Source organism: Epinephelus moara, chromosome 2, assembly GCF_006386435.1.
Source record: "Epinephelus moara isolate mb chromosome 2, YSFRI_EMoa_1.0, whole genome shotgun sequence".
NCBI lineage: Eukaryota > Metazoa > Chordata > Actinopteri > Perciformes > Serranidae > Epinephelus > Epinephelus moara.
Window position 1 is genome coordinate 20,645,000 of NC_065507.1, and position 15,504 is coordinate 20,660,503.

The 15,504-nt window shown below is 39.8% G+C and overlaps 2 protein-coding genes across 2 annotated transcripts; both read left to right on the forward strand.

Annotated features, from left to right (window-relative positions):
• Positions 1-4,737: 4,737 nt before the first annotated feature.
• Positions 4,738-10,824, forward strand: im:7138535 (uncharacterized protein LOC797998 homolog). Its single transcript, XM_050059389.1, has 8 exons — positions 4,738-4,895; positions 5,152-5,258; positions 6,996-7,121; positions 7,241-7,491; positions 7,579-7,659; positions 7,755-7,871; positions 9,594-9,740; positions 9,831-10,824. Exons 1-8 carry the CDS (start codon positions 4,798-4,800, stop codon positions 9,999-10,001), a joined length of 1,098 nt encoding a protein of 365 aa, XP_049915346.1. The 5' UTR covers positions 4,738-4,797; the 3' UTR covers positions 10,002-10,824.
• A 1,895-nt stretch (positions 10,825-12,719) lies between these two features.
• chchd2 (coiled-coil-helix-coiled-coil-helix domain containing 2) lies at positions 12,720-15,439 on the forward strand. Its single transcript, XM_050059486.1, has 4 exons — positions 12,720-12,888; positions 13,628-13,886; positions 14,431-14,620; positions 15,066-15,439. Exons 1-4 carry the CDS (start codon positions 12,839-12,841, stop codon positions 15,074-15,076), a joined length of 510 nt encoding a protein of 169 aa, XP_049915443.1. The 5' UTR covers positions 12,720-12,838; the 3' UTR covers positions 15,077-15,439.
• The last annotated feature ends 65 nt before the right edge of the window (positions 15,440-15,504 follow it).

The window sequence follows — 15,504 nt, forward strand, 5'->3', positions numbered from 1 at the left end:
CTCGGCTCAACAGCAATGTCTCTCCAGAAATCATGACCCTTGTTGTGAGCAGTTTCATGTAGCAACTATTTTCTCTCACCCCAACTACACCCACCAACTGTATCACTGCGCAGAAGGAAGTGGCCTCTACTCATAGACGAGAGGCTCCTGCTTGTGACAGTACAAGATGCAGACATTGATGGTGTCCTCCTAGAGACATGTAGGCCTATAGCTGCAGCCACATTCCACTTGGAGCCTACACGACATGCTCCTACGCTCACCTGGCGCCCACCACCACTACCACAAGACAAACCCACCAATGCAATGGTTCTTTGAACCCTGCTACAGCGCAAAAGGTGCAGTGGTTAGCATTGTCATCTCACAGCAGGAGGGTTTTGGTTTGAACGCCTGGGTGGGGAGCCCACAATGTCAGCTTGGGTTTTCTCTGGGTACTCCAGTTTCCTCCCACAGTCCAGAGTCATGCAGGTTACTCTAAATTGTCCGTAGGTGTGAATGTGAGTGTAAATGGTTGTCCGTCTCTATTTGTCAGTTCTGTGATAGTCTGGCGACGTGTCCAGGGTGTACCCTGCCTCTCACCCAATAGGCCCCAGCCCCCCTGCAACCCCCAACAGGATACGCTGTTACTGAAAAATGAATGGTTGTAGTGAATAAATGAGGTCAAACATAGCAGTTATCCACTTTATTGTACATTATACATGAAGACATGATTCACCTTATGAGAAACGGGATGTAACCCTTACCCTCGCGTAAGAATATCATTGTTGCTAATTATCATTGCATTGTAACAAGCACAAGCCTTTCGTCGATGAGTAGATGCACACTTCCTTCAGCACGGTGATACGGTTGGAAGATGTAGTTCGGTAGAGAGTAAGTAGTTCCTACAGGAAAACATCTAGTTCCATTATATTGGAGAGAAGTCAGACATCTCTGCAGCTGATATCTCCAACACTCGGCAACTCACTAAAACAATCTAGATTCATAAATAGCACTACAGGTAAGAAGAAAAATATGTATGTTTGATTTTGGGGTTCTTACGTCCCCGCCAGAGATCTAGTGGAAGGGGGGGTAACACAGCGAAATGGAGGGAAGAATAAATTAGAGGTTGCACATGGATTTCTAACTGTCCAGTCATTAGAATAGATCAGCCTAAAAATCAAGCATTTCCATTTTAATTTCACCATGGATGGATTGTTGAACAGGCCTGACAGGCACAGGGGCCAAAGCGTCTGGGGGCCCCTGGCCATCACCTGCAAAATGTTAGTTAAATTAACATGTAACTGACCAGGAAGAGACTTATAATGACCACAAAGAGATGCAAATGTACTGCAAAGACACACATAGTAACTACAACAATGGACAAAACAACTATTAAAAATGACCAAAAAAAGACACAAAACAATAACAGAGACACAAAAACCACATTTTTTTTGTAGTCAGCACACGTTCTTGTTCTTGTGGTCACATTCACTTCCACTTCCAGTAGTTGTAATTGGCACAGGGGTGTGATTTTACGTCATTTTACCTGTTCATACACTGGTGTGACGGCTTTTAGACAAAGAGGGTAACTTTTTGGCTCTGAAATTTTCTGTTGAGTGTAATCACATCACGTAATATTTTGTTTCATCTCATTTTGCTTCAGTTATCCAGTTGTTTGTTTAAAAAATCATTGTGAAACACGTCTTTGGATGTCGGCATGGATTTCTTTGAATGAGTCACAGTTAAGAGCCTATTCAGCTTCTTAGCAGCTTTTTCCCTGACAGTCACTACACACAAAGATGCATAACTACTACAAAGAGACACACAACCACCACAAAGTCTGTGTGTCCTGCTACTATTCTTGTCCATTGACATATTTTTGCTCAGGGGCCCATTGTCTCATAATCCACCTATGGATTTCTCTACATCTTAACTACCTACATCTCTCCCACTATGAGTCTTAGGTAACAGGTGTACATGTCATATTTACACAGGAAATGGAGAAATTACTCATGGTCCTATCATATTAATAATCATTGTCCATTTAAGGTCTACATTTCTGTTTTTCTGTTTGACTGTGTAACATCCGTCCCACTCTACACGAACATGAATGCATCCTGCATATTTTGTTATGACATAGTTTTTATTTTCACCTGAGTGCGTCACAACACTCTTTGTTTAACATCCCATATGTCTCCTGCATCACTGAAAAGCCCGTTTTACTGTTGCTTATCCATATGAGCCCTATTCTGTCTGATTGTTCTCATTCTTTAACACAAAGTGTACCAATTTTTTTACCACCTGACATAACCCGTGGGCAATATGACACTATGTGTAGGGAGATGATATAAGTACATTTATTGTGTCTGATTATTTTATCCATTAACAGTTTCTCAATGGATTTTACAACCAATTGTTCAATTAATTATATTGTGTAATAAAATTTCATAACACCCACTCCTACTCAGCCCTTATTCATTGTACAAAACACTTTAATAAAACTTGTCTAATGAGAAACTTTCACGATGTATAATTTTTTTAATTTTTAATTTATTTCGGACACTGCACTCACTGCATGATCTGCACTGCACTGCACATTTTGGATGTCTAGAGTATATTATATTCAGGCCTGCAGGATTTTTTTGAAGAAAACCAAAGAATCTGACTGCCAGTGATTCATCCACCTAACAAGTGCTCAACAAGTCCACGCACGAGGGGAGTGTCTGCCTGTATTGTCTGACTGCGTGCCACAGGTCAAAGGTCAGCCCCCACAAGGTTTCATGGAGCAGTGGGCAGTGTCGGGGGAATAAAAGACGCAGCATCCTGACGCATGGCAGAGCTTTTGTTGTCGAGGGCGGCACAGCTTTTGTACATATGGCAGCAAACGTAGAAGGACGTACTCAGCCACTGTCTTCATTGTCCCTGTTCAATTTACAGGCTGCTTGTGTCGTGAGTGTGACACATGGTAAAGCTGCACACACAGAGGAGACCACATGAGTCACGCCACTGAGGAGTATCCCACTTTGCTCTAACAGTGATGGAAACACTAAAGTTCAAGGTTTTCTGCTGTGAGAGCCTCTGTATGAGATGTGAAATAGAAACAGACTTAAAGTTGTGCCCAGGCAGAACTGACAACTGTAAAAGCCTCTGTGACGTTTTAAATCAAAGATGTCTTGTTAGTGCTTGCTGACAACTATAATACTGTATATAACACTGTCAGTGTGCACAGCCAGCTCCACCGGAGCAAACATTAGCTGCACCGCCTGCATCAGCAACACCTCTAATGGTGTTGAGAGTGCTGAGTGTGTCAAATTATGCCGCATGAGTAAAAGGTACATAAATATTACAGGCACTGATCATAAAGAAGGTGAAGAGGATAATGCAGCAGAGCCAGAACATGGTGAGTGACACTATATATTATGACTTTCTGAAGCATTTACAAGTAAGCAGCATTTTAATTTTGGTTTCAGTTTTATCTCATAAGTTGTAACTAAAGAAAAAGTACAATATTTGAACCTGAAATGTAAAAATTAAGCTGCATACAATGGAAATACTCAAGTAGTACAAGTACGTAAAAACTGCGCTTAGTTACAGTACTTGAGTAAATGTACTTAGTTTTACTTTGCACCCTTGAAGGCAGTTGCAATGGACCTCTAGTGGCTCCTGGTGGACAGAAATGTAAAAGCCATTACTGTGTTCCCCTCTACTGGAGTTTTGATTAAGGGAAAGATATTGTGAAGCATGTTACATCAGTATCACAATTTTTTTTATAAGTTAAGGGAGAAAGTTTCTTGTCAAGAAGAGGCCGAGGTGGAGTCAGAGAAAATGGCAATATTAATAGTATTATGTGGGAAATACAGGAAAGTTAAGCTACTGTCACATACTATACTTACCCTGCACAGTTTCAGCTTTAGAAAATAATGTAAAATAAAAAAAAATAATGTATAACTTTTCTTTTAATCTCATACTTGCAGAATCAGTGACATCTTTGAATGTAAAATATTGGTTTTATTTTATTTTATTCTATTTTATTTTATTTCAAGAAACGCTTTCCATTTGAGCACATTGATTTCATTTCCAACGTGTCTTGCTTTGTTATTATTGTTTTAATTTTATATTTTATTTTTGGGTGCTTTATTCCTTTTTATTGTTTCTCTGTGAATTTGTTTTAAAAGTTGTTGTATAAATAAAGTTTAATATTATTATTATTATTATTATAAATAAATGGCTTAAGATTGTGTTATAGATAGTCATTTCTATGGTATAATACCATATCAATTATTGTTATAAATTATAAAAAAAATAATTATTATTTTAATGAATACCCATTGATTCAGCATTGGACTTGTATGTGGGTAGGCTATGTGAGCTCATTATGATGTTACAGACATGTCACTGATTAGTGACCTATCATTCTTTGATTAAATGTTTTAATTTCATTATCTAAATTGAATTATACTAATTGTACCTTTCTGTATTCAGTATATTTTTTTATGTTTTGTTGTTATGATTTCATATTTTTTGTTTATACTTTTTTAAACAGATGCCAATGTAAAGCATTTTTGTATAAAGCCCCTGTTCTTTTCATCTCTATATATTTTCCTACATGATTTGCTAATTTTTTTGGTAATTTTTCTATTTAGCTAAAATGCATTGATTTATTCATGTATTTCTTTTATAGCTCACTGTTGAGTGAATTATTTTTATTAAATTGTTATACATGCAGTACACACTCCGGCCAGCAGATGGCGGCGTGTGACCTGCCCTGCCATTAAACACTGTAAAAAGAGGAAGAGCCAGTTAAAACGCGCTTGAACTTTCATGAGTTGGGTACAGCTTTCTTACTGTAACAGAGTAAACAGCGGTATTGTGACAATGGAGAGGAGCTCAGGGACAGTGTCCGCCATTAAAGCTTTAGGGTGAGTAACTGCTGTCTTGTTTGCTGCGTCGTTACCTTTATTTTCTGTTATAAAATATGGCTCTAATGTTAGCAGTCCGTTTAAAGCTAATCTTCGGTACAGTATAACACAGGTTAGCTAGCTGTGATGTATGAGCACTCCATTCTCTAGTTTACCTTTAATGTAGCATCAATATTCAGGCCTCTCCGGTGTATTTAGATAGTTGCCGACCTGCGGCAGGTAATAATTTCACCTGTCGTCTTTACTTCCTGCTCAGGTACCCGGGCAGCTCCTGCCTCTCCAGGTGTAACTGTGACGAGCTTCCCTGTCCGCTGCTCACCTGGCTGACTGAAGAGCTGAGGACTGTCTGCCCAGAGCTACAAGGTTTTTATTATTAACATTTTAAAGTCATTAAAGGGGAACACTTCCTAAATTAGGAATGCCAATATGTTATTCCAATGGCCCAGGAAAGTTTGATCAATATTTGTGAACATGAGCTGCTCTCTCTTAAAGCCAGAAACCACAGCAGGAAGTCTCAAACTTTTGATGTCATTGTATAAAGTCTGGAGCTGCTCCACAGACACAATGTGCAGAATGCTTATTTTCTTTTTGATACCCAAATGAGCTTCATTCTGTTGTAGTGTTCTCAGCTGTGAAACAAATAATATACCTAAATACCTAGAACATTCCCCCGGGTGCTCACAGTGTCATCTGTAACATTTTCTCTAATTCACTGTCAATGGAGCAGCTCCAGACTTTATACCTCATGACAGTGCTGTGGGATTTTGTGCTAACCACACAGTATTATTGCAAGATCCAACTGGGCCTGTACAAACAGTTATCTTGATTTTTTATTGACTGTATCAGTATGTTGTGTACACCCATTTCCTAATTAAGAGGAAAACTCTAGCTAAAAATGTAATGTAATTTAATGTAAAAAAAAAACCTTCATGGGGAGCCTATTTGTAGCCGTTCACACACAGGAATTATAAATATGTGACACATCCAAAGCCCTGATTAGCAGCCAGTGTGAGGGATGATCATTTTTAAAAGGAGAAAGTCGTAAGTGGGACCATTGATCACTTTATTGCACAAAGCAAATTACAACAAAGCACCAGTGAAGACAACCTACCACTGAAAGAAAAGGGAATAAAAACATCACAAAAGCTACCTGTCTTATTTTTTGTCTTATGAAAAGAGTGATAACACACGTTGCCCTTTTGTGTGCACCCAAGTTTCAAAACCACTGCCCTATGACATCACAGATTTGAGATTTAGCACTCTAACTTTTGGATTTGGGAAAGTTATTCATGCTAACTAATATTTTTTGGACTATATTAGACCCCATAGGAATAAAATGTATGAAGTTTGAAAATGGGTGAAGTTCCCCTTTAAGTGGTGTTCCTTACTTCAAACTGTATACATAAGAATAACATTCAGATCCTGTTTGTTCTGATGTTTTTCTTTTAATTTATTTTTTAAGAAACTACCTGGCAAATGACCTGAGATCTATTACAACTTCCTCTGTATTTAAACAGACAAAGAGCGGACTTTTACGTAACTTTGTCTTTATGTCCCAGGAATATAATTAGTCACAATGTTTATCTGTATTTGTAGTTTATGTCTGGGGTTTGTTTTTGTGGTTCTCCAGGTTTTGCATTGTAATTTTCTTCTGTTATTAAGATGAAAAGAAATAAGATAGACCTTTTATTTGTGCCAAAGATGCTCAGTATAAATAGAAAATAGACATTTTATTTAACAAGGATTACCAAATTTTGTCCCAGCTATTTACTAAGTGGGACATTTTAGAGTTGACAAGTAAATTTCTAGTGGACAAAGTAAGCCATGTACTTGGCCAACTGCAATAGGCTAATAACAGCCGATATATCTATCTGCCACTAATACAATTGGACAGCAAAAGATGGTAATTCCAAATGGCCGTACAATGCATAAATGAAAGTGCCGTGCCATGGGTGCCGTGTACTATATTAAACTGCACAGAATGGTTGTTGTATTTTGTTTAAGGCATTCTTCTGTACTTGTTACTTGTTGCTGCATACATTTTTAATAAAGAGCACTTGTACTGTGTAAATGAAATTACCTTGTCTTTCCTTTTTCCAGACTCAGACATGACAGGTCACATCTTGCTGGTGGGAGAGCTGAGAAATGTACTGTCAAACATGTGTTCTCCGCTCACTGTGCTGACCTCAGAGGTGCTGGAGCCGTCCAGCCTCAACAAAGTCACTGGTGAGTAATCGTAGAGTGCGATGGGCTCTGTTGTAGAGTGGTGTGTTTAAGGTACTAACAGATGATTATAGTCCCTGTGGATTTGTGTATTATCTTAAAATTATTGTTCAATCCTTTAGAGTTCCTTGTATCAGAACTGCAAGCAGCTCGTATAATGAAGCATAAAGAGACGCATCCTGACGAGAAGACAACAGGAGAGGAGTCTGAAAAAGAGCAGCGAGTTGAATATCACAGCACTGAGCTTTGTCAGGAGTGTGAAGATGATGATGACAAAGACAGAAGGAAGGCGGAGATGCAGGCAGAGTGGACCTTACTGCTGCACGCCCTTGACATGGATTCCTCCGCTGAATTTACAGATGTGTTGAAAGAGGTAAGTTTGACGTAAGAGATTGAGATGTGTCGTGACTACAAACTGGGAAGCACTGAGAGGATTTTTTAACATGCTATTTCAATGCAGGTGGAGTCGAGGCTCGCTCGTCTGCCATCTGGAGACATGACGAACCCGCTTCTGAACAAGAGCCTCAGCTCAGAGCAGTGGGTATGTAGCCAGAGCTGTTAGCAGTTCATTACACGTCACACGTAATTCTTAAAATAAGTATTTCAACCTTATTTTTCCTATTTTCTGTTTTTCAGATGAAAGTTAAAAAGATCAATCAACTTCTGACAGAGGACTATCGGTGTCGGCGGGAAATGATGATCAAACGCTTCCAGGTTACACTCCAGTCGTTTGCATGGGGAGAAAAACAAAAGGTAGGCACTCATTGCATCTGTTAGAACTCACTTTAAAGGAATATTTCACCTACAAAATGACCATTTGTGTATCAATTACTCACCCCTTGAAGAAAACTTTGTTTCTCTTACATGCCTCCACAGTGAAAAAAGAATCCAAAAAGGCAAGCATTCTTCATAAATCGAAGTAAACAGGAACTGTGTTTTACAACAGCAAAACTATATCAAAACGTCCTCAACTGACACAACTCGTGCAACATAATCCAAGTCTCATTTATCCTGTTTTATTCTCAGTACTTCCCAAACACATGCATTTTCTCTAAACACATTATGATATAAAACAAGTCCGTACAAACAGTGTGCCTGGGTACACACGTGCTCAGGGATGCTCAGGTCGCGCTACTTATAGGCGAAGGAGTTTTAAATCATAATTTTTCAGAGCAGGCATCTCCAAAGTCCAGCCCAGGGGATGACTTTAAACAAAATATACTGTCACACAATATTAGTTAGGCAAGCAGGTTCGTAATTTGTAGCCATGCACCAAGTAGAAACTATGCAGGCAGAGCTATTGTGTTTACATAAACATATTGTAAGCAAGCTAACAAAGATTTACCTAGCAGCAGACATTTCCTGCTAGGTAACAGATATGGCTGCACCAAAGAAGCGTAAAGTCGACAGCGAGGGCTGCTGCTTTCAAGAGTGGTGGAAAGTGACTCTGATGCAGGAAGCAACTGACCCAGACGTATTTTCACATTATCTAATCTGGCCAAAAAAGTTTGGACACCTCTGCTTAAGAGAAAACGAGAATATGACTGGATGAAGGAGACTTGGATTATACTGTGAGACTTTGTTAACTGATATTTGATATAGTTTTGCTGTTGTTAAACCCGGCCTCTCTTAACTTTAATTCATGAAGGATGTTTGCCTTATTTGGATTCTCTGTTCACCGAGGAGACATGCCAGAAAACCAAGCTTTTTTTTCACAAATTCAAGAACAGTCAACAACAATGTGGATCATTTGGTTGTTAGTTGGGTTTAACTGAGTGTCTTCTGCCCTCACCATGCTGTGGATACACAGCTCTGCAGCGAGCTAAACACACTTCCAATAAAGTTTGAAGACAGTTTAATTTCTTTTCTTTTTTTTTAAAGAATATATTTATTACATTTTTAAGATGCTAGTAGCTTGGACATGACGTGACAAATAAATCTAATGAGTAGATAAAAATAAGAAAATAGGAGAAAAGAAATAATAATAAAAAAGTGGGCATTAATTACATCTCCAACCTTCATCACCTCCTACAGCCACACAAAGGCAGCATCAAACAAACAAACAGGCCGTATAGACAAATAGCAGGGTTCCAAGAAGACTGATTTACAGGTAATGTACAGAGACTGGCTAAGCTGATTTAGGAAACCCCTGTAATATGGAAGACGACAGTGTTGGTCCAATGTACTTTGAGTAAGGGTCCCAGACTTTATAAGAAGCCTCTACTGAGGAGTGAAGCATACAGGAGATATATTCATTGGGAACACACTGCATTACCACCAGTGTGGCTAAAAATGACTCAATCTATATTAAATTTGCTGCTGACTACTTCCCTGTCAGCTGACTCATCCCCTGCTTGTTTCAACTCTTGTGAAAATATATCTCCTGCAGCAGCAGATTATATGGGTGAAACAAAAGCGTCAGTGTGTGTCATGATAACAGCAAACATCCCAGTTCAATCAGTCCTTTATTTACAGGAGTGCAATGAGGCGCTGGCCTCAGTGCCTCCTCTGTCATCCCTCGCCGGCTCCTCCCGAGTCTCCCTGTCTCTTCTGATCGCGGCCAGGGAGGATCAGTCCTTCATCGAGCCAATCAAAGCTGGGGAAAGCACCCCCGTCTACAAGGTACAACCGTAATCAGTTATCATGCTGGTGATTGTGAACGTCTGTAGCTCAGAGTATAGATGGCTTTTAATGTTTCTTTGTTCTCACTAGACATTGATGGGCAGCGTACCGGACAGAGGAGGGCGACCAGGGGAAATTGAGCCACCTATGCCAAGGTGGGAAGATCGCAGATCAAAAGGAAACAGATCAGGACGAGGAGGCGGACACAACCAGCAGCGACGCAGATTTTCAGATAAAAAGAAGAAAGGGAAAAAAGAGTGATGTTTTTCTCCCACTGCTTTATCAGAGAAATAAGTGATCATTTTTCTTTATTTAAATCCGTTTTATGAAATCAAATATGGCCGTTGAATGCAACATGTGATATAATTTTATAGTTCTAAAGATGTGCATAATTCTCAGTTATAGTACATATTCATACCTGAGTGTACTTTTCTAGAAAAGCTTATGATTGCTATAAAGCACTGGTATATGACCGGATATTTTTGTAATATTTCTGTTGAGAAAAATACTTTTTTTTTTTTTTAATATATGTTGGCTTTGCACATTTATATATAGCTAAAGAATAAATCTATTAAACACAGAAATGTATTGTTATTTTATATAATCTAATGTACAATGTTGCTTTTATGCTTAAGACAACCTAGCAATACCTGTTTAATTACCAACCACCGTTTAATGTGACGCTCTTTCAGCCTCCCTGCTTCAGGAAGATTGGGGCACTAATTGGTGTGCATATTTTGTGTGTGAAAGAAAGCCTGATCAGTGCTGGTGCTTCCTTTAGGTGCATCAGTTTATACAGGGATACATCTGTACTCTTATTTCTAATGCTTGTGTTTAGTGTTGCTTCTGCACCTTGAGGTCATCCAGGTTCATTCACCTGGTTCTCTCGCATCTGCTGTCTCTCCTTCTCTGTCATCTCGTCTCGCGCTTGTTTCTCCTCCAGATGTTGCCACTGGAATATAACAACACATACATTTTGACTACAATAAAGCCCTTTGCCTTTAAGCTTGATAATAAAAGGGTTCTTTTAAGGGATGTAAGTGGTTTGAGTGGGTCAAAAGAAATAAAAGCAAAAGTTTTTGTATCCCGACAGTGAAGTATAAGAGTATTTTTTCAACTTCAAATACATGAAAATCAGTCTGTGAATGATTTATTTGTGTTCCCCAGTAGAGCTCTACTCTCCAGATCCTCTGCTGTTTGCACAGCTCATCAATGTGTTCCACTGTCTCCGAACCCTTACAGCATTCAGCTTCCATCATGATATCCACACGCTGCTCCTCCTCTGACAGCTCTGCTTGGATCTGTTTTTTCTTATGGATCTGGGTGTCATGTGTGACTTACACTGCCAATAACTGAGAGGTTCACTTTCAGGCACATTTTTAAACTTTGCATAGACATATAGGTCCACGTGTCTACTGCTGCTTTCAACCTTGATGAGCTTTATGATCTCATCCTTTTGCTTCATCCTTGAGGCATTGGCCTGCTCCAACAAACGCTGCGCCCAGTCTTGGACCTGTAGCTCCAGCTCAGTTAGTGCCTGGTTCTACTTATGGGACAGGTCTGCCTCACATAGATTTGACGCTGCCTTTTCCCTGCAGCTCTCTGGATGATGGGTGTAGGAGCTGCTGTTGAGAGAGTATATTGCTGGCCTCTTGTGCTGAAGTCTAGTTTCACCGTGTCTTTGAACACATTTCATCTGTGTATGAGAGACTTGCTTTGTTCCTGCTCTCATAGACGTTATCAGCAAACTGGAGGCCTTCATTTTGCTCTCCCTCTTCTGAGTTTAATTATTTTGTGTGACTGAATCTGTTCTTCTTTGTCAGACCTACGGAGGACACTCCAGGTGTCGGGGCTTTGACCTTTCAGCTGAAATAAGATCCCATCACTTTATTAAATAACATGAAAGACAACTTGATCGTTTCACTCTTTATTTGTTCACTTCTGCCACCACAAAGGGCTTATTGTCTTGATGCAGGTCAAAGGACAATTTTGGTAGGGGTTTTCCATGTTTCCTTCCATCTCCTCTTCTTTCTCTTGCTGATAAGCCTCCCGCAGGGCCTCCATCTCCTCCTTGAGAACTTAGAAGTTTGAGGTGATCCTTGAAAGGGATCCTGGCGTAATGACCGGTGGTGGTATGTTATATAAATGGGAAGTGCTGCAGGAGGTGATCTCCACGGCAGAGAAAATCATCCCCTGCTTCCTGCCCTCCCCAGAGGACATCTCACTGTTCAGCTTACTGCCCTCCAGCAGGCAGTGCAGGAGCATTAAAAGCAGAACCAACAGACTAACAAACAGTTTCTTTCCCTGGGCCATCAGAATCTAAACTCCCATATCTCATAAACTGTCCTAATTTTCATTTGCAGTCTGGGTGACATTACATACATTAGGTGCAATAGCAACATCTGCCTCTTATTGTTGATTATTATTTTTTTTGCTTTTATTTATTGGTGATGTGATTAAGGTATTTTTCTGGGTTGTCATTTGTCACTCTTTAAAAATGTCATTGTACTCTTACAATGTCAGTAAAGGACATCTATGCTCTCTGGGTCACTGAAATGTAAGCACCATCAAAATATAACTCAGTTATAAATGTGAGGTTTTAGCTTCACTTGAACTTGATTGAGATTGTTTGTTATTCATGTTAAAATTATATGTCATGCCTTATTCACATTACCAGTATGTGTCTTGCCACTCTGAACCAGTTTTGTACACAAGGAACCTCTATGTCTGTTTATGGACAAACAGCAACGGATTAAAAAAATCAACCAAGGTCACTGGGTTGACTTTTACCAGGGAAAAAAATACCTACGTCACTACTAGACGCATAGTTCACGCTAAAGAAAATATATAGAGCAATTAAACAAATATAAAGACAAGAAATATACACATAAATATATTTCTTATGAAAGCACCCCTGTTACCATAGACATGTATATATGTCTATGGTTGTCACCGTCACACCGGAAGTTACCCGAGACACAAATGATGTAACACCCAGAAAGTTCCGGACTAGCTAAAGGTCGACACTCAGCTAACGGCTCAGTACTGCGTCTCTATTTAACAGCCAGAAACCTCACAAATATACACATAATTTAAAAATGCCGAGAGGAAGCAGAAGCAGGACATCCAGGATGCCCCCTCCAGCCAGGTAACATTTTATTATCTTACATTTAATAAAAGTTTTAATGCAGTTGTGACGGGATGGTGTGAAGGCTAATGTAGCTGCTAGCATGTTCAGCTAGCGCCTTACAGTTACTCATGTTAGCTTGTGCTAGTCAGATACATTAAGCAGCCAGAACTAACTTATAATGTTTATTATTGTATATCTTAATGTCTTCCTTTTGTACAACTTAATGCGACTTCCCTCTAGACTTTATTTTTGTTAAGCCACACTCTGGTGGTCAGGGTTATAGCTATTTGACACCATATGGGATTATGTTAAGTGTAGTATTATAGTAAAGTTTAAATGTGTTTTGAATGCCTCTAACTTATCTGGCATCATATTTGCTTTACTATATAACTTATTAATGTGATATGGGACCATGTTACCCACATCTAGTTCAGATTAAGTGCTACATTAAAGCTGTGGACTCAAGACACTGAGCCCAACATGAGTCTGTCAGTATAAATAGCCCTAAACTGCCCAGAGGGAAGCTCATATCAGTGACCTCAAGTGACACCACATACAGTTTCACACTGATATTTTCTACTGTTTAATCACCCTTCTGCACACTTGTCATTTTAAACTCAAGAAGGATCCCATGGTCAAACGTTTGCCCTGGTGAAAAACTTAAATATTTACAGTCACTTTTCTATAGAGCCGTGACCGTCTTGAACTTTAGCATCAGCACTTTTCATTGTACACATGTACGACTTTCTCTTTACAGCCGGGCTCCACCATCACCACCACCTATGGCCAGAGCTGCACCTCCTCCTTCCTATGCCCCGGCTCCAACGCATGCTCCTCCGTCTGCCGTGGGTGCTCCGGCCGCAGCACCCAGGCAGCCTGGTATGTTTGCCCAGATGGCGACTACAGCCGCTGGCGTGGCTGTGGGCTCTGCGGTAGGACACACCATCGGCCACGCCATGACTGGAGGCTTCGGCGGAGGACACTCAGAGCCTGCCAGGCCTGATGTCACATACCAGGTAAATAAACTTTGGTTAAGCAGGTCACAGGACCGGAATAGCCTCGGGGCAGATTAGTTTGTCTAGGTAGGGAGCAGTAACAAAAAACAGGTGCGTTTGGGGGTTGTTGGAGGAGGAAGAGTGGTGTTAACTTGTAGGCTGCCAAATCATGTCAGGTTATCGGGGAAGTCTATGCGCATAATCATACTATTACCTTTACCTGGGTATATTTATAGTAGGTATTAAGGTGTCTTGAGTGCTGATTGATTCCACCTGCTTGCCTGTCTTTTAAAAATCTGAAGGGAATCGTAAAGCTAAGCCACGTGTCGCATATCTGGGCATGTAAGATGTTTTCAAACATTTTGACACTTGCATGACGGCATTTCAATATTTTATGGATGGATATGCTTCATTTTTCTGATAGTATTGACAAGACGATGTCAATTTTTATCTTTGTGTCACATTTATAAACAAATACCAGACAAAAATCATAAACTTGCTCTCAAATTAGGAATGCGTACGGTATATTTGTGAAAGATCCCATCATCTGTTTTGTGTCTTTCAGGAGCCGTACCAGGCTCAGCCCACCTACCAGCAGCAGCCACAGTCCATGTACATGCAGCAGGAGGCCCCTCAGCAGCAGCAGGCCTGCTCGTATGAGCTCAAACAGTTCATCGAGTGTGCCCAAAACCAGAGCGACTATAAGCTCTGCGAGGGCTTCAGCGAGGTGCTGAAACAGTGCAAGTTTGCTAATGGTGAGTCAAAATGGGGGAGTTGTATGAAATAACATGTAAATTAAAAGCTTGTTGATAGATGTTTATGGCAGTCCAACGGTGCAGTCTGGGACCACTAATGTAATTGTAGTGTTATAATTTTTCTTTTTCTTTTTTTGCACACTTCTGTTTTATAACAGATTGATCCATTGTCTCCAGAGTCTTGTTTCTGCTGCACTGTTACAGTTGTCACACAGCCAAATAAGGAGGTCTTGTGTAAGCACTTAGTCATCGAGGCGTCACAGCCGAAGGACTTTGTATTATGCAAGTCATGGTTCTGATGTAATGTGTTGTAATACACCATGTGGCCACAGGGAGGCGTTAAAGGCTTTTCTGAATGCTTCCAGCTTATTTCCTTCTGTAGGATGTTTACATTTGCAGAATGAAATATTATAGATGGGAGGTTTAATTACATTTTTCTCCACAGGTCTGTCATGAGACTGAGACAAAACCCTGCAAAGTGAAGAGCACACACAAACTATAATAAATAACCCGGCTGGATGGATACGAAGAAGGTGTTAATCCACAAGAGATCAATAAACATGCTTTAATTTGACAGTTGATCATCATCAGACTGTGTCATTGTGTTCATTCTCAGGACAGTGCTGCAGAATTTGTAATAATAGTCGTATAAATAATGTTTATATATATTGCTGCGAGTTGATTTCAGTTGTCTGTGTTTTTCATTAGTGTTTTTAATTTAAACTGATGAGATGCAATTGTAGATCATAACTGTAGTTTCCACCTGTGTGTTTGCAACAAGTTTCAAAATAATAAAGCGCTTCAATCAAATAAAAACAACATCCAGGGCGTGATGATTTATTCCACTGGACTTTCTAAGAAGCATCACTATATTTACATCTTTC